The following is a 25,564-nucleotide window of genomic DNA, read 5'->3' as shown; positions in this document are numbered from 1 at the left end:
CGAGAAAATATGAGATTTACCGATTATTGTTTACATTGCAAAAATTGAGAACCGAACCGAATCAATTCTGATTTTGCGAATCTGATTGGGAAAAGGATTCTTTGCGTCTACATCATCTAATCTTTCTAAAAGGGGATGTTAGGTGTGAACGGAATTTAAAGAGCCGATTTATCATTCCAGGACTTGATCCCGGTTCGGTGCTGACCCAGAGCAGCGAAGACAAACAAGAGAAACTAAATATCTCAAAACAACAACACGATTAACTAACTTCGAAGCGAATCGAGTAATTTTGGATTGGATATCATTAAGTGTGGATCTGTAGCGAGGTACCACATGTCTCAGATCTGGTAGAAAATAGATATCGCAGAAGGCCAGCGGAGAAAGGCGGGTTCGGGAGATCAAGGCCTCGGAGGTCTCGCAGTCCTCGGACTACAGTAGGACGCGGAGCTGGCGTCCCCTAGCGACACAGCAGGCACCGAGCGCAGGCGAGGGTCGGGGTTTCGGCTGAGGCCTAGCGCTGAGATGTCGGGCTGAGACGGGGAAGGGCGAGACGGGAGAGCAGAGGAGGAGAACGGTCGAAGAAAAGAGATCTAATAAATCGGCAAGAGGGAGAAAAGACCCCAATAAAACAGGTACAAAAACAAATGTGGAGGTTTAAGGAGGCTAGCAGAAGAATTCGCAGGGCAATGTAGAAACAACAGACAATAGAAGCAAAACCCAGGGGTAAAGAGATATTGAGACGGTATTTAGATACTTTTGTTTTGATCCTCTGTGAACCTTTTTGTCCTTTTTAAAACGTTATTTCTTCAGATTTTCTTGAAGTTATTGGTTATTTCAATCAATCGCACACCTCTAATAATTGAGCTAGAAGGATAACTTGTTAACCATGCCAATTCATCATGTAATCTTCAAATAATGTATAATATGCTGAAACAAGATTAAAAATTCAAGGGAATCCTGTCAAAATGAATCTTTAAATCATATTAGAGGTGCAACGGATGGGATTTAACTAAAATATAATTAGGTGGTTGTATCGTTGTAATAGTTTGGATGGGTGATTAGTTAGGAAGTATATGGAGTTGTTCAACGTTCTTCATACGTTCAACGTGTGTATATATATATATATATATATATATAATTTTTTTTTTTTTGTTGTTGTTGTTGTTTCTCCTCAGCAACCTTCTCGGAAAATGTTTATAATAGTGTATGATTTTGCACCGATTTCATTTGTTTTCTGGTCGCGAACAAGTCTGACTGATATTGATTAAAAATCAATGTTTCTTTGTTAAATGCACTACAGGTTACGTGTTGCATGTGCTTTGACATGAATTGATCTGTCGCAAGATCTTGCATGATTCCCCGTAGGTTATCAATAGGATAAATGGCATTAGGTTGGATTGAGTTAATGACTGAATTAGTGGTGGTGGCGAGGCTGAGTCATGAATCTCAGAATGCTCTCGAAAACATGTATTGGGGACACATGACTCAACATGTCATACACATCACTGTCCCGTCAATCTGTCAGCATCACTATGGCTACATAATGCCATGCACACTCTCTCTTCCTCTCTCTCCAGCCATGATGGAGGAATTGCACAGCTTGGATCCTCGCAGGCAGGAGCTGCTGGAGGCCCGTTTCACAGGAGTCGGAGTTGCCAAGGTCTGTCCGGTCTCAAACTGATACATTTCTGCCCCCATTTCTATCTGTTTATGATCACCAGTAATTCCTGCACATACCTTACCTCTCACATTAGACCTCATCATCTTCACTCATTCGTGTGTTTGTCTAGGCTCTGGGCCTGTCCGCTTTCATGCATTCAGTTACATGTTAAGTTCACTTTTCCTCTTGCTTCTGCCCAGCTGTCTGAATAAAGCTGTTGTTTCACTCATTTTTGACAAAAGCTCATGCATATCATCATTACCCTTAGTCTAAGAAGGACAGTGTTTTGGACCACAAAGAGATTTGATTGTCGAGTTAAAGGTGGGATAAGTAGATTTTGAAAAACGCTGTTGGACATTGTTGATATTTGAAATCAACCCAAACAAACCCACCCCTCTCTTAATTGCTCCACCTCCAAAACTTGCTCTCCAATCCTAACCATCCTGCTCCGAGTCAGTCTCAAACCCCGTCCCGATCGCTGCTGGCATGCGAGGCGAGTGCACTAACAATGAGGCTGAACACCGCATTCTCTAGCGGTCGTCAGTGTGCAGTGCTTTAACAACAAAACTCTCACTATCTGGCCGCTGTTACACATGCAATGCGAGTGGATGTCTGTTTATCACAGCTGACACGCAACAAAATGCTTCATGAAAAATAAAGCGCAGTTGATGAATGAACGACAAGAAAGCACAAAAAATGAACGCACGGTACATGAGTAAATACAAAGTGTTCGTTGTTAGTCGCCAACAGCACAGCAGCTCCAGACAATCAAAACCCAGTGTTACCCACATGAGAAGCGGGATCAAAGCAGCCTCCACGTCTGTTTTCAGGCCTTCCCACTTAGCTCTCTCCAGCACTGGAAAGCTTTTCTAATATTAACGCAGGTCCTAAAGCGCTTTACAAGTCATAAACCTTCATTCCAGTGATATTCTTTTGAGCGCTTTTGTATTGTGTCCTATCTCTCGTTCTGCAGGGGGTTTTTTTTCTCTTTCAAATCTCCCTCTTGCTCGTTCTCTCTCCTCGACCGTCATACGCCCACTAATGCTGATTGTTTAGATGTTTGTTGTTGGTGTCGGCCCAACTAACTTCCAAACAGTGTTTTTGAAAATCTACTTACTCCACCTTTAAGGCAGTAACCCATTTAGTGATGCACCAAAATGAATTTTTTACCAAAACACTGAAATAGGAAAAAGTTTTGGTAATTAAAGTCGGGCTGAAACAGAAGTTGCGATAGTCTTTTCTTCCCTACTGTGACTAGTGATGTGTCGTTCATGAATGATTAATTCATTTTGAACGAATCTTTAATATGACTCGAGAACAACGAGTTGTCCCAGAGAATGATTTGTTAATTTTGTGTTGACCACGCATGCACAACATCCCATAGGTTTTCTATAGGAAACTGAAATAATTAGTTCACTTCTCGAGTCTTTCGGGTTCGAGTCATTCGTTCATCCTGTCACAGGCCTATAGACAAGGCTGTACTCTGTACTGAAAACAGAAATGATTAGTTCACTTCTTGAGTCTTTCGGGTTCGAGTCGTTCGTTCATCCCCTCATTTATTTTCCTATATAAAGGCTGAACATATTGGTCTAATATTTGTATTAAAAAGATTGGTCAGAAGGGACATAGTGGCATAACATAAATGTTAATTGCACATATCTTTTGATAATTGTATGTTGTATTATATTTAGGAATTATCATAGTCAATAGTAATACGAATGTAATGTATTTGTTGCGAGACATTGAGCTGGGAAGCGGTCACGTGAAAAAAGAATGAAGGACTCCGACCTGAACCTGAAGACTCGAGATGAACTAATCAATTCAGTTTCTGCATTCAGCCTGTGGCTGTGACGGGATGAACGACTCGAACCCAAAAGACTCGAGAGGCGAACTAATCATTTCTGTTTCTGGTTCTGCATGAATTGCATATGGGGCTGTCACCATAAATGTCTATGGCTGTCATGGCCCAGATCAGACACTGATGAGGGAACTAACAACTCGAACTCGAAGACATGAGAGGTGTCTAATCTTTCTGGGGATCAGATGTGATAAATGTGATAAATGTGAGATGACAAGAGAAAGAACGACTCTAATCGGGAGGTGAGGTGAACTAACAGACTGCATAGCCTGAAGACCCTGCTAAGCAATTAATTAATCATTTCTTACTCATAATTTGGCCTTCATGGCTGTATTAGCCTATAGTTTATTTTTTATTCCAAATGTGATAAACGTTTGTGTAAGTAGTATGTGTTGGGGAATTTAACATGTAACATTTCAATTATATTCTGCTGAAATGAACGAAATGACTTGAAAAATTTGTTGATTTTGCTGAACAAGATTCAACGATCCGAATCAGTAAAATGATCCGAACTTCCTGCTACTAATTGTGACACACATCTGAGTGAAACAGCTTCTTGAACAAGAAAAATGTCGAGCAGGACTTGATTTTGTCCATCGGGAATTTATTGGATGGTTGTGGTTTGCTATTGCTGTGATGACATGTGAGTGACAGGTTTTGATTAAAGATATATTATAAGGGCACATGAATTTTATCATCTATAATAAATACTGCAATATTTCATTAAAAAAAAACAAGAATTGTTCATTTTGATTTCATGGTGACTTTAAATTTGGGTTACTGGGTAACTGAATTGGGTGCCAATTTCTCAGATGTGAATTAAACCAGTCGTAGTAAAGTTCTTTGGGAACAAGCAGACCCCTCAATATTTCAGTCGAACATTTTTTTTTTTTTTTTTGACTTATTGCTACTCTAGCATAATTTTTGATCACAGCGAAGTGTCTCCACACTGCTGACATGTTTACGTTTATAGCTTATCCACGTTGTGCGCACAGAATATCGGAGAAGCTCTATTAAACGTCACTGTTACGGTCATGATTTCGGCCCTCCAAAATTATTTCTTCATTTTTAAATCTTTTTTTTGTTTTGTTTTTTGCTGTGCATAACTAGTCCCATTAGTCTACTCAGAACAACTAATTTTTGCTGAAATCTTGCTTGCTTGCTATTTCAGTCAAAGATGGATGTACCCAGATAGCACACGTACATCTTTAAGAGCAATTCATCTAGAAAGTGTCTATTTTGTACAAACATCTGATAAACATCTTTTTGGGAAAAAAAGTTGTTTTACATGCATTGTAAATCATAATTATGAACGTTCACATCAAATAGACTTCTGTCATCATGTATGTGTGTTATAAAGGGAAGGGGTGACTAACAACTAAACGACTGCCTGATAATCTGGTCAAGAGTGAGCTGAAGTAGTTGATCTGTCTCTGTTTCCCTATTTCATTAGTCATTTGAGTGTTGGAGAACCCCAGAAAGACTTTGGATATCAAGCGGCATTTGCAAACACGTGTCTTTTACTGAGGAAAAGATTTGGATCAGTTCTGAGTAGGACAATAGGTTTTTCAGTGTTAGTTGTTCATTAGTCTTGTGTAACCAGACCTTCAGACTGACAGCAGAAAGTCTGGGCTCTAGGGCTGGGACAGTACATCGATGCATCGCAAATCGAGAAATGATTCTGAGATTTTCTGAATGCAAACTAGCCTAGCGTACCATCTGCTGTTAAAAACTAAGCTCAGAATTGATTTGAGAGAGAATCACAATGCATTCGGAAAATCTCAGAATCGATCCACGAATCGTGATGCATCAATTTATTGTCCCCGCCCTACTGGACTCCATCGCAGCTTTCATTGACCAAGAACCACACAGAGGCCATCTGACTGACATGTAAAGCAACCAATCACAGTTCGTTTTGTTCAGCATCCTGTTTAGGGGTGTAAAAAATGTAACATCGATGTCCCTACTATAACAGGCTGGCATGTAAAACTCTTATTTTAGAGTCTATGCTGTGAACTTCACATACTTTTGAAAATCCAGCGTTTAGTTGATCCTGATAAGAGGTAATTGTCACAGTTGTAAACACGATGGCGTTCTTCTTCGATGACGGAGTTTGGTGACATGATGGCTTTGTTTTCAGGTGTACCTTTAAAGACCCACACGTCTCTCAGAAATCCTGTAGAATTCATCCAATCAGATGATGACTTTGAAACTAGTGTGGCTAAGATTAGTTGGTCACTGCCATGGCCATGAGAGTCCTCCCCACTGACTGGCCAAAGCCTAATGTTGTCGAAGAGTTAGTATGACCGTTTTCTCTATGGTTTAGTGTGAGAATTTTCACCAAGTGAATGATTAAGAACCGTCAGTAGGTGTGGAGCACAGGGGCGTTTATCGCTGTTATTGGATTGTGGAGGGTTTTAGCCTGATCTGACCAGAATGACCAGCATCTGTCACGCTTTCTCTCTGTATCTCATCGCATGTTTAGCTCAGAGCAGGAAGGCTTTATTTACACAACCGTGTTTGAGTTAACAACATTAATAACACACATATAAAACTCGGGTAATGATTTAAAAACTCTCACATGCAACATTCTCGCTGAACTAGAGCTACACTTTTTGGCCTTGTTTGTTCATTTCTTCACCCAAAACATGACACCCTTTTTAGTTTTAGATAATTTGCTTCTAGGTCAATGAGGAGAGAGAATTGGAGGCAGAATTAGGAAGGAATTACTAGTCTTTGAAATAGAGGGGAACTGGGGCAAGTCACAAATTTTTCCAAATTTTTCCAATCTCCTTTTGCTGCTTGTGGATAAAAAAATGTGACGCATAATCTGATTATTAGCTAAATTAATTGAAGTCATTGTGAATTGCCATTTGTAACCCAGTCTATTTCAGTAGTGTGATTGGATCAGATTTAATTGGATAATGAAATTTGGATGTTAGATACCTGAATGCCTAAAATAATATTTTTAAAGCTGTTTGGGCAGTTGACATTTTCCAGTAGCTCACATGGCTGATATTGACCTCAAGAAAAAAGGCATTTTGATTTAAATAGAGTTTTCAAACCTACCGGTACTTCCGATACCAGTCGGTACTAAAAAATCTTGTGCCAGCATTTCTGCAGCACCGATAGTACTGGGTATATTCGGTACACTCTGATAGACGCTGCTTTCAAACACTCTCGTTTGTTTGTTTGAGCGATCTCTCAGAGCTTCAAAGTTTTCTATTTACAGGTTTTTTTTTTTTTTTTTTTTTTTTTTTTTTTTTTTTTTTTACACAAGCGTTAAGCATTGTAGCCAATCACAGTCATATCTGTTGAGTGCGTGAACGCATTAGCCTATCAGAGGTGCTAGTCAGTAAGTTAGACAAAATCTACTCGCTTGTGAATCCTTTCATTATAACCAACAAAATGTAAACATGATGTAAATAAGAGATTCATTGTACAATTAAGACTTTTTTTTTATTAGAGCGAGAGTGCAGAATTCAGTGAGCTTGTGCTTTAGAGATTGACAGCCTTAGTGATTTATAAAGGGAGGGCTCTTCTCTTGCTTTCTGTTTATTACCCATTCACAATCTGAATACATGTTTAGTTTTTCATGCTGCTATGTACACTGCAAAGTTTGTGGATGGACAACCATATTCAAATGTGCTATTGAATCGGAAACTGCGATGTTTGACAGTGATATAACCAATAGATGAGACAAAATGGGACATTATTATTATTATTATTATTATTATTATTTATTATTTTTTTTTTTTAAATATAAAGTACTTGATTCAACAGTTTTTGCTTTGGTACAGAAATTGGTACCAAGAACTGCAAAATTTTACTGGTATTTTACTGGTACCAACTACTGAAATTTTGGTACCATGAAAAATCTAAATTTAAAGTGATGAACTATTCACTGATGAAAAAATATGCACCGGTGAATAGTTCTTCTGTTGCATGTATTTATTGCATATTATTTATTATCTGTGTATTGCTTCATACATAACCGAAAAAAGTGTAATAACAATGACAAAGCAGCTCTTATTAATTTCAGTTTCATTTTCACAGAACAAAAGACCTTAACCACTGTTTTTTCCTGCCTTACAAGCACCAATCTTTCCTTTAGGAAATACAAATCCAGTTATCTGTTGTCTTCCTCTCTGCAGGGTTCTGGACACAACGAGTCATCTAACCAGAGCTTGTGTAGCGTGGGCTCCCTCAGTGACAAAGAGCTGGAGGTTAGTACACATTTGGAGCTCATGATGTGAAACAGTCTTTAAGTCTCTGAAGTATTTCTGCTTCAGTCTATGGTAGGTGATGCAATTGTCAGCTAACATGTTTCATGTTGACAGTCAGGGAGGTCCAGCTTGATGTTCAAATGTTGTAGTTGGCACCATGTTTTATTTATTTCACCAATAAGATCACCCAGGGTGTTGCTTCTGTTTTTTGATTTGTGGATTTAGTTGCTCCTTTCTTTATTATTTGGCATCTGGATTTTGTTAATCAGTGAAATGCACAAAAAAGTATACAGATATTTTCAACATAAGAAATTGCAGAAATAATGTCCCTCCCTGTGTCTGAAATCGCCCCCTATAACCTTAAATAGGGCACTATTTGGGGGAACAGTCATTTTTAATGGTGTCCGAAACCATAGTGGACATTATCGAGTGCACTCATTCAATCCCACAATGCACTGCAATAAGGAGTGTACAACTGATGTATGCTTAATGGCAAGAGAATACCTATAATGCACTATGAGAGTCGTGCGCCAAATGAATTTCTGCGTCTCGCCAGAAGATGGCGCCCGCAGCTGAATTATCCATACACCCATTCATTTTACAAACCGCTCGTCCGCTCGTCCGCTGGCCCGCGGCATACAGCGTAATATAATGCAGGTATAAATCCATTTTTAAATGATTAAATTGTTTATCTAAGGTTTATACATCATTTCCATGACAGAATTCAAGATCCTCAAGATCCAAGATCCTTCAAAAATCCTTTTTATCTTATTGTTTCAAAAGATTATTAAACAGCAAGCACAAACTATGCAAAAGCGGCAGCTCTTTCGGGGCTCTCAGTGTCCGAATTCACTCACTCGTTTTTAGTCTTGCCTTCAAGTGAACTGGATTGAACTGACGCTACAACTCTAAAGTGGACAAACAACAGAAAGCAAGACTAAAGTTCCATTCACACCAAGAACAATAACTGTAAAGGTATCTATAACAATACCAATAGTGTGGATAACAGAGCTGTGGAATATAATCGTTTTTACGATGCATCACGAATACTGAAGTGAACGATTCTGCATTGATGCATAAAATCATAAAAATCATTTTTCTTAATTTAATTAAAATGCCTATCATACATATTAATGTACTGTTTTACTGTAGGCTAAACAAAGAACACTCATAAAACCTATTAATAAATAAAGTTGCGCATGTCCATCAGAAGCAAAATACTTGCGTCTGACGTTTTGGTTTCTGTTTTGAAAGGAACATGCAGGAATGAGAAAGTAAAGTGTGGACATGCTTGATGTTGAAAGAGTTGGACGAGAATTGTTTTATAATTGAATCATTACCCTCTGAATTGTAATCGAATCGTGAGGCAAGTGAAGATTCACACCTCTAGTGGATGATAAGATTGTTTATTATAAGCATGCTGCAGTTATGTCTTCTGATGCTTTAAATGTTTGCGCTTCTTGGATTCTGACTGGCTGTCAGTGATATTTATTGTTCATCAGCTGGAAAAATAGTTCTGAAAATGATTCCAACGATATCATTCCTCTGTGTTGTTATCGTTATAGTTGTGGTCTGGACTTAGAATTAGAATGACTATTAAAATGTTAAAGTTGTCGTACTCTGTGTGAACAGCACTGCTACCTGAGAGTGCCGTTCACACAACCGAGAAATAAGGCTGCTGTCTTCCCTTTTGCCAAATAGGTAGGAAAACTTCAACACCCATAATGCACTGGGCATGCTGACGTACAAGGCCACTCCCATCAGTCTTCTATGGATATGCTTACCAGAATCAAATGCCACCTTGCTTTAGTAGAAAGTACTTCTTGGCAAACTTAAAATAAACATGAATTTCTCAGTCCAGATAACATGGAGAACTAGTAAACATTGTTCATTTACATGTACTACCGTCATTGTAACATTAGAAAGCAGATTGAAAATCAGCAAAGTTACACTTTAACCATGTTGTTGAAATTCACTCGTAACAGCATTACGAGATGTTGTAAACTAAAATGGATGCAATTTATTTGAAAACAGGCAGATATGCAGAGACTGCTGTGTCTCTGTAGTCTTTGGATGTTGATGTCCAGTCTTTCAGGTTATATGAGCTCGCAGCCTCTAAAATTTCAATGGAAACTTCTGGAATGAATGGGGTTGTGGAATGAGGTGATGTCATGGATTCTTGCATTCGCCTGGCAGCTTACAATGTCTGTCTCTCTTTCTTTCTCTGTCTCTCCCTACTCAGACCCCAGAGAAGAAATCTAATGACCAGAGAACGCGTAAAAGGAAAGGAGACCCTTTTGACAACCAGGGTGAGTTTGGGTATTGATGTTGATGTGATTGATTGCCGAATCCTCTGGTTTTCATAGCAGGTCTACGTTACGTTTTTTAGAGTGTCATTTTTCTTAATGACTATTGCTTTGATTTTCCCCACCCCACCCAGGCAAAGGAGGAGGGAGAGGGCACAAAATTAGTGATTATTTTGAGGTAGGTGCATGTAGTTCATGCATTCTTTCTATTTTCAAGCTCCTTTCCTCTGATTTAACCTCTAAGTCATGTGTTTCTGTGTAGTTTGCAGGGGGTAGTGGTACTGGAACCAGTCCAGCGCGTGGCATTCCTCCAGTGGCGCGGTCCTCTCCTCAGCACTCTCTCTCCAACCCTCCTGCTGCCGTGAGTCTCATTCTTACTACCAGACCTCTGACCTCTACTCAGACGTCACGCACTAGAACAAACTTCGTTTGTTCTCGAGCACCACACACATGTGCTTACCATATGAGATGTGCTCCATGTATGTGTGTCGATCATTGTTTAGATGTAATTTAAATCTGCTCATCATATAAAGCGATCATATCTCTGCACAAGACTTGGATTAAACCTGGTTACCTGGACATTCAATGGAGAAACAGAAACCTCTCAGGTTTCATTAAAAATATCTTAATTTGTGTTTTGAAGATGAACTAAAGTCTTATGGTTTGAAACGACATGTCATTTCAGCCATATATACATATATATGTTCAGCTTGCATTTAGGCAGTAAAAACAACACTTTAAGCAATGCTCTACAACAATAAATACTATAGATATTTAAAAAAAGAAAAAAGAAACAGAAAATTGTAGGGATGAGAGGTCAGGGGTACATATAGTTTGCATTGCAAGTTGTATATTGCTTTAACTGATGCTTAGCAGTTAGATGACAAGTTATTGCTCTAGCTGTGTATAAGCAGTTCAGTACAAGCATTATAATCAAATAAGTTATAATTATATTTGTGTTCATGTGCTGTCTGTCACAGTAGCAGTAATTATTATTATTATTATTATTATTATAAAAATGAGAGTTGTGGTGCAGAGGACTGGCAAGTCCTCAAAGACCCTTTATGGTTGCTTTTTGTGTTGATGGAAGTAAGTTTTTGGTTGACAGGTGCAGCAAGGAAGCCCCTCCTCCATCAGCTCAGTAACCACAGACCACTCCCACTCCGCCTGTTCCCACAAGCCAACCTCTACACAAACTCAGCACCGAGCCACACAGGTAACGCACACTTCCAAAAACACGCTCACACCTACACAGACACTTTCAGATCATCACGCTAACCCCCAGCTTTGGTCACTTTCTCAGTCTGAGTTGACAATGGAGAAGTTAGCGGCGCTGGAAAGCAGTAAGAGTTCAGATCTGGAGAAGAAAGAGGGACGTATTGACGACCTGCTCAGGGTATGATTTCGTTCTCACACAGCATCAATATGGAAATCTTCTAGATATTTTGCAGCCCCTTTTTGAGAACAGAGCCTGTGGAAACACAGCATCACTTTTCAATTTACAATACTGTTCAAAAGTTTTGGGTCTCTTAGGTTTTTAATACTTTTACTTGGAATACTTGGAATTAATTTTTTTTTTTCAGCAAGGGCACATTAAAGTGATTAAAAGTGGCAGCAAAGACAATGTTAAAAAAGATTTCTATTTTAAATAAATGCTGTTCTTTTGAATACTGTTTATCAATGAATCCTGAACAAATGTATCATGGTTTCCACAAAAATATTAAGCAGCATAACTGATTTTAACAGTGATGATAATAGGAAATGTATCTTGAGCATCAAATCAGCATATTAGAATGATTTCTGTGGGATCAGGTGATCAAGACTGGAGTAATGACTGCTGAAAATTCAGCTTTTCCATCACAGAATTAAATAACATTTTAAAATATATTCAAATAGAAGAGTTATTTTAAATTAAAATATTTCACAGTATTACAATTTTTACTGTGTTTTTGATCAAATAAATGCAGCCTTGGTGAGCAGAAGAAACTTCTTTCATAAACTTAAGAAACAGACCCAAAACATTTGAACGGCAGTGTACACGCAAACTGATTTATTGTATTATGAATCTTTCAGCCATGAATGACACTTTGACTCACTAAAATGTTCTACATGAATGAAATGTGGTTTAAATCAGGTTTTAAAGTGCACTCCTGAAGAATAGTGTTTATGTTGGTGGGTTTGTGTGTTGCAGGTGAACTGTGACCTGCGCAGACAAATCGATGAGCAACAAAAGATGCTGGAACGATGTAAAGAACGACTCAATAAATGTGTGACCATGAGTAAGAAACTGCTTATCGAAAAGGTTAGTGTGTGTTTAGAGAAGACACAATGGTTAATGTGTGGTAGTGTTCTGTATGTTACATTTGTTATAATGATGCAATTACTAAATTGTGGGTATGTTTTCAGTCCAAACAGGAGAAAATTGCATGCAGAGAAAAGAGCATGCAGGACCGGCTACGTCTGGGCCATTTCACCACCGTACGGCATGGAGCCTCATTTACTGAGCAGTGGACAGATGGCTACGCCTTTCAGAATCTAGTCAAGTACGTGAGTTGCACATGCACACCCTCTCAAACTTCAGAGCCTAGGCAAATGTTGCATACACGCACACTTGACATGCGCTGGCAGAATATGGTCGGTTTCACCCCACACGTGTGGAGAGCTAGCTATAAAAGACTCATTCAGGATTGTGTTCAGGTATGATGGTGAATGAATGTGCTGCTTTCAGGATCTTGCTGGGTGCTCATATGTGCACAGACCTTCATAGCCTTCTAACTAGATTAGTACACACAAGTCAGTTTTACCATTTTGTATCAAAAATAGATTTTAAAAACCTCATAGAGGAACATTTTTATTGCATTTTAATTATTCACCATAAAATTATCAGAACACCATAAAATTACCTAACAAACAACAACTTGGTAAACGCTGTCCTTTCAAAACTAGGTTAAGTGATGAATTCTTACAGAAGAAGGTAAAACCACTCTACTTTAGTTTAAGTAAACACTTGAGGCCAACTTCAATAGACCAGCTTAACCCACCAGCACTTGTTCTGCTTCTGGCAAACAGTCAATTGGATTGAGTGTATTATCTTAGGACTTAAGTAATATCTGGATTTAACTTTACAAATTTGTCTAGTAATTATATCTAGTCCCCTGAAAAGTCCTCCAGTATGCATTTGAATGTTGTAGTCAATACCAGAAATGTGTGATAGAGGGATTTGTTTCAGAATCACAGCAAATGCTTATCATAGTCAACTTTAAAAGGGAAGCCTTTTTTTTATTTTTTTTTTTTTTTTTTAAGCAATGCTGAGCAGATAAAAATTGGAGATGGTCCTCACTGCAGAACACGAAAACCAGGGGGAGAGGTTGGGTCCAGATCCAACTCCTCCCACTTTATGCATCCCTAAACCTACCCGTCTCCACCCCCTGGATCTAAACCTATTAATCTCCACCCCCTGGATCCAGATCCAACTCCTCCCACTTTACGTATCCCTAAACCTACCATCTCCACCCCCTGGATCTGGATCCAACTCCTCCCACTTTACCTATCCCTAAACCTACCCGTCTCCACCCCTGGTTCTCGTGTTCTGCTAATTGTCTTTTTTTTTTTTTCAATGTACGTGAAGTAAATGTTAGGTCAAAATTATGAACATAATTTTTAAAAGCATGTTATACTAAAAATGTAGTATTGTGATTTTTGGCTTAACACCAGCCGCTTTTTTTTTTTCTTTAGATTTTCTGCACTGAAAGAGATTAGAACTGTTGCATTTATGGCATGCAAATCTTCGGGTTAGTCTGAACTGACACATTAAATTAAAATGTTACAATGTTTTTGGTGGAGCATTCGTCTATGTGTGAACAGGTCTTTATTCCTATTGGTATAAGATAGGGATGCACCAATATCAAAAACTGATACCACGCAGCGTGTGTACGGTGTTTGTGTCCATACAAAGAAATGCTGACAACAGAGCAAGCAGAGAGCATAATGAGGATATCAGAGAATGATGTCTATGAAGTAAATGTTTCTAATTAATAGAATATTAAACAAATGAAATATTCATGCCTTTGTAGCTGCTCTGCGCGAGCTGATAATAGAAACATGCGCAGTGGCACAGATGCATACACTTGTCGAGTGCATCTCTCTTTCACAGATATCGCTAGTAATTTATGTAGTTTCTGTAATATGTCTATAGCAAAGAAATGAAAAGGAGAAACATTAACTGACCGTAAAAAGAGAGTGCACACTTCTGTTGCATGCTCTTGATTGTTGATCGCTCACTCAGCACATATGCATCATTTGAATTAAAACTAAGTTGTATATGCAAATAAAAACACGAACTGTTACATGATTAATGTATAACATTACTGCATTATTACATGAAAACCTAAGGTGATTACTGTGGCGCTTCACTGGACAGGGCTCCACAATAAGGACTGCCCGATGGCCCGGGGCCAGCGTGAACGATGCTCGGGACAGTTGATGGAACTATCACTGTCTCGATCGGGCCAGTGCTGCATCGTCTTGAAAGTTTATCATTTGGGCATTTTTAAGCCTTGCCAAATTAAATATTGACGTGCAAGAAGGCACGAAAGAACTCAATTTGGTACTCATATGCTATGCAAGAAGTATTCTTTAGGTAGGGATGCTCTGATCCGCCTTTTTTGCTTCCAATACCTGGGATTCAGTATCGGCCGATACCGATCCGATATTCAAGTAATAATAAAAAAACAGTGCTGAATTACCTAATAAACTGTGTGGAAGAGACTGGGATCATTCTTTTGTGCAAGGCATCAGGCTTGACTTAAACATTACTTTCCTAACTTTGTAAAAAACAAAATGACAAACAAACACAAATGTAGTGAATTATTTATTAAATAATTGTTCATCAGGTAATGGTATTGGTAAGTACCAAAAATGAAAGTATCGGACTCGTTCTGGAAAAAGTGGTATTGGCACATTCCTAGTATAAGTAAGGATCATGATGTTAGCCAAAGTATTTAAGAAACAAACATGCAAAGGGTGGAGGATGTGTACACCTTAATGAATGATGATACTTTGAAATATGAAAAGAAAATCCAAGAAGCGGGTTATATAACATAAATATCACTTGACTTAGTAGCCTGAAACCACTGATCAGACTTTACTTTTTTACACTGCTGTGTGTCTATATAGACAACAGGAGAGAGTCAATGGGCAGAGAGAGGACATAGAGAGGCAGAGGAAACTGCTGATGAAGAAGAAACCGCCCAACGCCAGTCAGACTCCTCCCCCCAACCTAGAACCCAACAAACGCAAGAGCAAGAGCAATGGTGCAGAGAACGAGATGTGAGTTTTCTGTCTTCCATCATGTTTGGCATTGAGTAGTTTAGCATTTCAATTTAATTGGATTTTGTCCTAATTTGTTTGTCGTCACAGGTTATCTTTAGCAGAATACCATGAGCAAGAAGAAATTTTTAAACTGAGACTCGGACACCTGAAGAAGGTATTCATATCAACACATTCATATTACATGTATGATTAAATTTGTGTTATCATGGAAATTGGTCTTAATGTCTTGCGTGTGTGTTGCAGGAGGAAGCCGAGATTCAAGTGGAGCTGGAGCGATTGGAGCGCGTGCGTAATCTTCACATCCGAGAGCTCAAGAGAATCCACAATGAAGATAACTCCCAGTAGGCACTTTCAAAGTTTATTTTCACACTTTTGCCTGTTTGGTTTCAGTACAGGGATTTTTTTTTTTTTTTTTTTTTTATAAAGAGAGCTTTTGAAAGTTTTTCAGAGTTTAAACAGGTGGATTTATCTATTAAATCATTGATCGATTGTCTTTTCAACTCTCAGGTTTAAAGATCATCCCACGTTAAATGACCGTTACCTGCTCTTGCATCTGTTGGGCCGAGGAGGCTTCAGTGAGGTCTACAAGGTAAGCAGATCTGTGATGGGAAATGTGTATGTGAAATGTATATTTGTACATCCCTAAACCCAACTACACAATTTTCATAATCAACTAATCAGTGGGTTGACTGGACGACTTGTCGACTAGGGCATCTTAAAGAAAAAATGATGTAGCTGTTCACATAGGACACATTCTTTGTTTCAAAAACAGCTTGAGGGAGCACAATAGACTTAAAATAGAAGGAAAAAAAAGTAGATAAGTTAGGCAGCTTCACTAATTGACTAGTGCTGCTATTTAAGCCTGACTTTCTCTTCCTGTTCTTTTCTCTTTCTCCAGGCCTTTGATTTGACTGAGCAGAGGTACGTGGCTGTGAAGATTCATCAGCTTAATAAGAACTGGAGAGATGAGAAGAAAGAGAACTATCACAAGTGAGTGAAAACACCTTTTCCATCCTTGTTTCTTAAAAACTACTTGACCTTTTGGTTCAACATTAGGAGCCAAGTGTGCTTGTCCCAGAATGCATTCCTCTTTCTGAACCAGACTGTGGAATTCTGAGACCTCATTTATAACAATGTAAAATATAAATCTTGACTAAAATTGGTCAAAAATTGTAAACATTGTTCTCATTATGTTTTAAAGATTCAGATATTGTCCATTATAATGTCAATGAAAAGTTTATTCAGCACGACTTGTTAATTAAAATGGGTTAATATGAAATGTTTTTAGGCATGCCTGTCGAGAATATAGGATCCATAAGGAACTGGACCATCCAAGAATAGTCAAACTGTATGACTACTTCTCCCTGGATACCGACTCGTGAGTAAACTTGTTCTACATTAGGGCTGCAACAACTATTCGATAAAATCGATAATAATCGATAATGAAAATCATCGACAACGATTCTCATTATCGATTAGTTGGGTCTGCCCACCGTGTACAGAAGACTTCCGCCAGTCTGAATAACACATTTCTATGGACAAAATGCATCTAAAAATAGTGAAGAACAGATTGAGCAGCTACGGGAAAGGTACGTGATCAAAGCTAATCAAAACACGAGAATTCTTTGTTTTAAGCTTCAAGCTAATGCATTAGCATAATGGCTTGCCCTGTCAGGCGCTTTGACAGATGCATGTGCGTCCTCAGCGTAAAACGTTGTTCTATGTCTATATCTTTATCTGTAAATGTTACAAATTCACGTGAGCATTTCCATTTTGCATAAAGGCTAGTCCTGACAGTCTTTCAAACTTTACTGGATGAGCGCCGGTGCACGCTCCCACGTCAGACAGACGGAACGCGGGAGAGAGGGAGACAATTAAAATTCACCGCAAAAATATTCATTTTGCTGAAATATCTGTTGTTTAAAGTTAAATTTAGATTTAAAAATCAACATGTCATTCAAGTATTTTATGAGAGTAGTAACTTTAAAGGGATAAAAACATGTAATTGAATATAAATGTAAGACGTTTCTTATAGCCTATTTACAGGATAAAGAAGTTTGAACACTGAGTTTGTGTTTTCCTTTATTATCTTTATTCCTATCTTCATTTTAATGTTAAACTATATTCACTATATACAGTGCTAAAGTTATTAGACATCTGATACCCAATGTATGGTTTGTGCCATAGGTCAGGGTAGCCTAAACTATCAGTATTGGTGCTAAAATCATTTTTCATGTTTCTGTAATGGTTAATCCAACAGTATGTGTAAGCTCTTTAGTTACAGCAGTATTTCTAAAGCTACAATATATTTATTGTTGTTATCCATGAATTTTTTACTGTTTTACAAGGCAGGAAAAAGTAAAACACTTAGTAGTTTGTTTGTTTTTTTTCAGATGCCCAAATTACAGTCAATAAGTTAAGGTTTTTTTTTGACATTATGTGTGAATATTATTTAGAAGCTATTTAGTTGTTTCAGTTTATTTTCCTAATAAATGGCAATACCATTTTTAGCTTTAAACAAGTTTTTGATAGAATCCTAAAATATTTGTGTTCTCTCTTTATTATGACAGGTAGTCTGATAAATTAAGCACTGTATGTTTTCATAGCATTCAATTGGCACATTTGTTTGAAGTACATTGGGCAGGATGTGCAATACTTGTTTTTTTTTTTGTTTTAAATAAAAATAAAATAAAATTAGGATTTTTATCCGATTAATCGAAAAAATAATCGGCCAACTAATCGATTATCAAAATAATCGTTAGGTGCAGCCCTACTCTACATATTTGATTGGTGCAGTTTTGTTTTCCATTATTTCACTCCTCAAAGTGGAGAGATGAAAGAGGTCTTGATTTATGTGGTATTGTTTCTAGATTCTGCACTGTTCTAGAGTACTGTGAGGGGAACGATTTGGATTTCTACCTGAAGCAGCACAAGCTAATGTCAGAGAAAGAGGCCCGATCCATCATAATGCAGGTCGTCAATGCCCTCAAGTACCTAAATGAAATCCGCCCGCCAATCATCCATTACGACCTCAAACCAGGTATGACATGCATATGACACCCGCAGACCACTGAACTTTTGTACTGGGCCAAGAATGAGAATAGCACCATTATGATGGAGAAAGGGTTCAAGATGACTCTGTTGAGCACTGATCCTTGTGTTTGTCTAGGTAACATCCTGCTGGTGAATGGCACAGCATGTGGAGAGATAAAAATCACAGACTTCGGGCTGTCCAAGATCATGGACGATGACAACTACGGGGTGGACGGCATGGAGCTGACGTCACAGGGGGCGGGGACATACTGGTGAGTGGTCTGCAATGGCCAGGATTTGTGAAGTTCTTGAATTTGGTCAAATGAAGTGACATCTCCTTCAACACAAAGCTGACAATGTTGTTAAGTCATTTATGGTCTGAAAGTTTGGATAAGCAACTGAGCCCAAAATGCTATTCTGCTCCAGGTATCTTCCCCCAGAATGCTTTGTGGTTGGAAAAGAGCCACCTAAGATCTCTAACAAAGTGGATGTTTGGTCCGTTGGAGTCATCTTTTACCAGTGCCTCTATGGGAAGAAGGTAAAAGACACACAAGTGCATTTTCTAATACTGGCTGCGTAGTCACTGTCCACTGAGATATTAGTGCCCTTCTCTCCTCATCATTTTCATTCATTCTTCACCACACAGCCGTTCGGTCATAATCAATCCCAGCAGGACATCCTCCAGGAGAACACTATTCTCAAAGCCACAGAGGTGCAGTTTCCTCCCAAACCAGGAGTCTCACCTGAAGCTAAGGTACCTTTGTAGACGGTTCACTGTCTCTGTCTTTTCTCCATGGTCAAGTCACCTTTATTTTGTAGGGGATTTACAGTTAAGGACCCAAATACCAGATATGATGAATGAAGACCTGGAGTCAGAGTTAAAAAGAACTAAATTGAAGAAAATTTTACTGAAGAATAGTTTGCAGTTTCATCAGCAGAAGTCAGCTTCAATACTCACAACGAGTTCGTAGGCCGCCCCCTGTACACATTCAATACAGCAGCAATTATACTAACTACATCATTAGTTCAGGTTGAATGATTCTGATTGGCTAAAGAATAGATAAACTTGTCCACAATGTCCACACATGGGCTGGGGGGTATTCCAGAAGTTAACTTACAGTCACATATACCCTGAACTCTTGGTTGATTAACCCAAACCTTGCTTACTCAAGGTATGTTGGTTCCAAAAACGCATCCGGGAGTAAGTTCAGCCAACCCGGAGTATGTTCCCGGTTAACACACAAGACATTCTTAACAGAGCAACGAATCAATGATTCACCATGGAAGCAGATGCTAAGAAAAAGCGCGCCTTTCTACTTCCTCCTTCTTTTGTTTAATGCTGATTTACATAACCATCTTTGTGCACATCGCCACCTATTTGGTGGATATGCAATCATTTTTTCAATCTTTTAATTTCCTATGTAATCTTTATTCACTGAGAATAAGAATTATATTGTTTGTTTGACGCTAATTATTTAATTTAAGATATCACATACGTATTTTATTATAGAAATTATAACAGAAAATGTCCTGTTATAAAAAGGAAAAAAAAAAGAAAAAAACAGATCCATGTGCGAGATAACAATAAAATAAATACACATATTAGACTTGAATAAACATTTAAACATTACCGCTTTATAATATATATGTATGTATATATGTTCAGAGAGTAAGTTATGGCTACTTGCATACCCTGAAAGTTACCTTCGTTTTTGGAACCGAAAGTTGAGGTTATCTGCTTACTTACACTTAAACACATACAGTTATGTCACATAACCTGCTTTCTGGAATACCTCCCTGATAGGCAGAAGCATATATCTCCATTGATTATCCAGATGACACCAGTACCCTGGTTTAGGCACCAGCTTGTCAAGAAAAACAAGTCATTCCATCATCCATGTTGAAGGTTCAAGGTTGAAGCTGATTGAACAGGATACTTATCCAAAACATACTGATAACATGTTCTCATTCTCAGTAAGAGGTACTCTAGTAATAGAAGATAAAAGAAAAAAAAAAGTTTAAACGCGTTAGATGCCTCTCTCAAGAATTTAATACAAAACAAATATATTTTCTCTGGAAGCCGGGCTAAATGAGTTAACACAGTTGCTGCATTCTTGACAAGTTAGAAGTGGTTGATATTTCCAAAATCTAAACACAAGACAAGTATGTTTTGTTATCAAGTGTTTACAACCCACAGTCACTAGCTATGTTTCCATTAGGGGTGGGACAAAATACCGATATGGCGATATATCGTCGTCCTTCTCTGTGTGATACGAGAATCGTATCGCTGCGGCAAATATCGATATTTTAATCAATAAAATAAAGCACTATAAATAGATTTCTCTGCTCAAAGCGTCGCTACTTCAAGGCGCCGCTAAACACATGAATGAGGGAAACATGAACATAAGTTAACTAGCCTAAGAAAAAGAGGTTTTTAACAGGATGGCGGACAGCAGTGTGAGTAAAATAGATGCCCCAGCCACGTTTAAGTTCCAAGTCTTGACGCACTTTTATACCATTGATGTGACAAACGTAGACATCTTTGACGTTCTTCGCCGAGCGCTTGGATATACACGGGAGCGTTTGAAAGCATATATTAGGGATCTGCTGATAGACGCCTGCTTTCGAACGCTCCAGTGTATATCTGTGTAAGCGTTTGGTGAGGAACGTCAAAGGGTCTGTTTGCACTTGGTCACTTCATGCATTTTCTCTGATCGGATAGCTATCCGATCGTGAAAAGACCAGGTCTAAATGCCCTCCAAAACGCATTTGAGACGAAATTAACTCCGATCGCTCAAACCACTTCAGGAGGTGGTCTGGGACGCATTCCAGTCAAAACTGTCTATGCATCAGTCTAAATACATCTGGTTGTTGAAACCACATATGTAAATTTTACTTCTCCCAAAAATACTAAAACTGAAATGTGTGAGAGTCCGCAGATGAACAGCTGAGAATCTCTTCAGCAAGCTGACGCACAAACTGCCGCATATGAAAGTGGAAGTCGCAGACGCTTAACACACAATTACCTTCATTAAAAGTAATGAGACCTCATCAGTGCTGTTGCCGCTCTCTCCTATTGCGGTCTTTGTCTTTCGGTGACGTGAACTCCATTAAATCTGCATATAGCGTGGGAACCGAAGATCGGATTTATCCGTTTTGCAGATAAAGAGAGAAAACCTGCACTTAACCTTTTCACTGGCATTTTGTTTTCATAGTTTGACAGATATCGTGATGTATCATTATAGGATTGTCTAGCAATATATCAATTATCACAGAATCGCTGAATTGCGATATTATTGTTATCGTGAGCCATGTATCGTGAACGTATCGTGAGGTACCCTGCGATTCCCACCCCTAGTTTCCATCCAAAGTTGCGAATTTAACTTATGTGCAAAATTGCAATAACGCATAAAACATTTGCGAATAAAGCATCGTTTCCATCCAGTGAAGCAAAGAGAACAAAATCATCACTTCCTGAAAAACTGGCGCTAAATATCACTACGAAACGTAGGAGAAGCCACTGTAAATAACAGTTTTTGTATATAATAAATTATTTGCGTCTCGGAGCACGCAGTCGAAACACAGTTTTTGCAGTACAAATATTTATTATTGGTTAATACCTTGATTATAAATCTCACATTACAATTCACTCTCAAAAGGGTATATATACTGAAGCGGCAGTGGATTCCAGAATCTCCCCCTTCAATTTATATATTATAAAATACAGATTGTTTCAAAGCAGCTTGACAGGGATAAACAGGAACATGCTGATCAGCAGTGCAAACATAAGTCAATTCTGCTGTAAAGCAGCTCAATAGTGTCTTTACTCAGCTGAAGTCAGGTTCATCAATTATAGATCAAGATCAATTCATCTATAAAGCAGCTCTGTAGAAACCAGTGATGTCGAAATCATCCAGCTGAGCTCAGTTCAGTTCTCATCCAATAGTGTCAGTGCAGTCAAATCAATAATATTACTGAATATTAAGTGTCCCCAACTTTGCAAGCCAAAAGGCGACAGAGGCAAGGAACCCAAACTCTATCAGGTGACGGAATGGAGAACAAAAACCTTGGGAGAAACCAGGCTCAGTCTGGTGTGGGGCAGTTCTCCTCTGGCCAGTGGCCAGACAAACGAACCAACATGGAATATGATGTGAATATAATTCCAGGCTGCATTACAAGTCAGATTGTGGTTTGATATCACTCTGAATATTTTATCCAACTCCTCCTGCTTGAAGAATGGGATACATCACACCAGCATTTGGTGGGAGGATGAATTGAAGCTGGCAATAGTGTGATCCCAGAGCAGAGAAGTTCAGTCCCAGGATTGTTGAAGATTCTAAGTGTCATGAAATAAGGGTTACTGGGCTCCCATCAATCTTTTTATATCCAGATTGCCCCATGAGTATATCTTCAGTGTGGTACAAATTTTTAGATTTAAAAATGTTGCTCATCTCTTCCGCATTTGACTATAATTATAAATCCTCCCCAGTTCTTAAAATTGATTTTTATTCATATTTATTAGAATGATATTTTAGTTACACAACCATGCAAAGGTTTGGGGTCAATAAAATACATATTTTTTTAAAGAATTGAATACTTTTATTCAGCAAGGATGCATTAAATTGATCAAAAGTTTGATCAAAAATTGATCAAAAAAAGATTTTTTTTAATTTTTTTTTTTTTTTTTTTTTTTTTTTTCCAAATCAACAAATCATGGGAAAAAAAAAAAATCAAGCAGCACAACTGTTTTCAACTTTGATAATAAATGTTTCTTGAGCAGCAAATCAGCAAATGATTTCTGAAGGATTGTGTGGCACTGAAGACTAGTATTTCACAGTATTGCTGTTTTTACTGTATTTTTGATCAAATAAATGCAGCCTTTGTGAGCATAAGAGACTTTTCAAAAACATTTTAATCAGCCCTATACTTTTAAACGGTAGTGTATATATCCTCTGTGTAGGATAATTTAGAAAAAAGGTCCTAGTACTGTCATTTCTTGCTTCATGCAATTTTTTTTATTATTTTATTATAAAGTTGCTATAAACTGTGCCTGCTTTGACTTTGAAACCATTTTCAGATAAAAAAGTCAGAGTAATAATTAGGGCCACAAGTGATTTTAATAATCTGTCAGTTATATGGAATGTACATTTATTTCTGATAATTGTAAAACTGTTGCTCTCTGTTTGTCCCATGTTAACCTTTTAGCAAGCAACTTGCTCAAATGCTGTGCTCACTTTTGTGGCACCAAAAAGATTGTGGGACTCTGTCATTAGTTTGGTTTTGTGTTGCTAGGAGACTTACCATAATAATGACTAGTTACTTAGTGAGCCAGATTGGCCCTGATCTGCTCATGTCTCTGGAAAAATATTGTTTATTGTCTGCCTCCTTTTTACATAAAGAGGTTCATGTTCTGAATATTTTTTTAGATTGTTGGCACAAACTTGCCTTCTCCCCCAAAATTTTGGGACCACTCTAAAAACTGAAATGCCATTTAAAAACACTTTTTCATGTAAAAGAACATGAATATGAAATAAAAACAAAGGCCAACCTAAATTACTTCCATACATTGCTGTTGATGGTTTTATGCTTTAACATGCTATGATAATTGAACATTTTCTAATGCCAATGAATTCCTTTTCTACTCCAGGCCTTCATTCGCAGATGTTTGGTGTACCGTAAGGAGGATCGTATTGACGTTCACCAGCTGGCCAGTGACCCCTACCTCCTCCCACACATACGCAAGTCAGTGGCCGCCACCGGTAACAACAGCATGGCCGTCGCCTCAACCTCCAGCTCCTCTAACAGCAGCGCCTCAAATTGAGAGCCCCGTCCATCCTCGCTTGTTTTGATCGGAGCAGGGGGTGTGGGGCATTTGCATTTTGCCCCACCCCTCTCTGCAGTGTACTGGAAGGGGTCTCAAACCCCTTACCTGCCAAGCGAGGGAGCAGGAGGAAAGGGTAACAGAGGGATGGAGATGACACACATCCCCCTCCACCCTTCTTCCTCTCCCAGGCATCTGGAGGGTTGTTTTGTTTTATTTTAATTTTTTTGATGGGAGGGGACTAAAAAAATGCCCCCTAGAGTGAGCCAGAGCAAGAGGAATTCAAAAAAAAGGGTGTATTACATGTGAGAAGGACGGAACAGCAACGGCTCAGACTGGTGGAAGAGACTGGTGAAATACGCCCTGCACCCCACAACACACAAATACATGCATACACATGTATAGACACGTTTATAACGAGGTCAGCTTGATTTTTCTTACATGGCAAACACCGTTGATGGGACAAGCCTCATATTAATGTGCATTCAAGTGTACAATATTCCTAAAGAATCTGGAGACGCTCCCTGCTGACACAAAGCCCGTCCCAGCCCATTTTCCTCGCTCTCTCTCTTTCTTTTTTTGCCTCTGGAACGGATCTATGAACTTTTGGAAGCAATACTGTCAGTGGGTTCATTTCAACAATAGTTAAACCTAGTTTAAACACCTTTCTGAACTCCGATCACATAATAAATGCTGAGGCCAAATCAGCATCAGGACCTCTAGGTTAGCTGATCGTCTATGCTGGGAATCAGATGTTTGTACTGTGTGAGAGATGTAATGGACAGGTCTAGCCCAGTTGTTTGTCTCTGAAGGTTTTTTTTTTTTTTTTTTTTTTTTTGTTGGTCCTACTCACTTTTACCCTATTCTATGACCAAAGCTGAGCTCTACCTGTAGGTGGTGCTGTTTGACTTGAGTGTTTTTATTTCTGTCCTTTTTTTTTTTTTTTTTTTTTTTTTTGCTTTATGCTGTTATTAAAATTGCATTTAGGAAGCATATTCTTTTAGATTTAGCGACACTAACTGATTCCCCCCCCCCCCAAAATATGTTCATGTTTCTCATTGTGTCTTTGGACAGAATCTAATGTTGGAAAATGAGATAAAGTTAGATTTTATTTTTCATTGATTAAAAGTGTTGTGCCTCACATAGAAACACACAGACACAAATGCGTTCAAAAATTACACACAGTCATATATGTTTAGGTCTGGTGATGCGGCTAATTGCCTGATCCTGTTTTACTGTTTGTGGGAAAGAACTCTCTAGCGGGGGCGGAGCTAGTTCAGGGGTACAGGGCAGAACTTGGAGCGATCATTAAATACTATTGGTTATTAA

General features: G+C 38.4%; 1 protein-coding gene across 1 annotated transcript; it reads left to right on the top strand.

The window, feature by feature from the left end:
* Positions 1-25,564, top strand: tlk2 (tousled-like kinase 2). The gene is made up of 21 exons (XM_051887546.1): positions 1-632; positions 1,578-1,660; positions 7,673-7,744; positions 9,987-10,053; positions 10,185-10,228; positions 10,313-10,411; positions 11,159-11,266; positions 11,354-11,446; positions 12,242-12,352; positions 12,457-12,593; positions 15,226-15,378; positions 15,469-15,535; positions 15,625-15,722; positions 15,889-15,970; positions 16,280-16,371; positions 16,670-16,759; positions 18,252-18,421; positions 18,551-18,686; positions 18,841-18,952; positions 19,061-19,168; positions 24,062-25,564. Exons 2-21 carry the CDS (start codon positions 1,580-1,582, stop codon positions 24,233-24,235), a joined length of 2,094 nt encoding a protein of 697 aa, XP_051743506.1. The 5' UTR covers positions 1-632; positions 1,578-1,579; the 3' UTR covers positions 24,236-25,564.

This window comes from Ctenopharyngodon idella, chromosome 3 (assembly GCF_019924925.1).
Source record: "Ctenopharyngodon idella isolate HZGC_01 chromosome 3, HZGC01, whole genome shotgun sequence".
In the NCBI taxonomy this organism is placed as follows: domain Eukaryota; kingdom Metazoa; phylum Chordata; class Actinopteri; order Cypriniformes; family Xenocyprididae; genus Ctenopharyngodon; species Ctenopharyngodon idella.
The sequence above is the reverse complement of the archived record's forward strand: the minus strand, read 5'-3'. Positions and strand labels throughout refer to the sequence as shown.

Excerpts from the sequence above, each read along its gene's own strand:
- tlk2 (XM_051887546.1), top strand. The coding sequence starts at position 1,580 with ATGATGGAGGAATTGCACAGCTTGGATCCTCGCAGGCAGGAGCTGCTG. Across the intron at positions 16,760-18,251 it reads TTCTCCCTGGATACCGACTC|ATTCTGCACTGTTCTAGAGT; the intron begins GTGAGTAAACTT and ends TATTGTTTCTAG. Across the intron at positions 18,422-18,550 it reads CCATTACGACCTCAAACCAG|GTAACATCCTGCTGGTGAAT; the intron begins GTATGACATGCA and ends GTGTTTGTCTAG.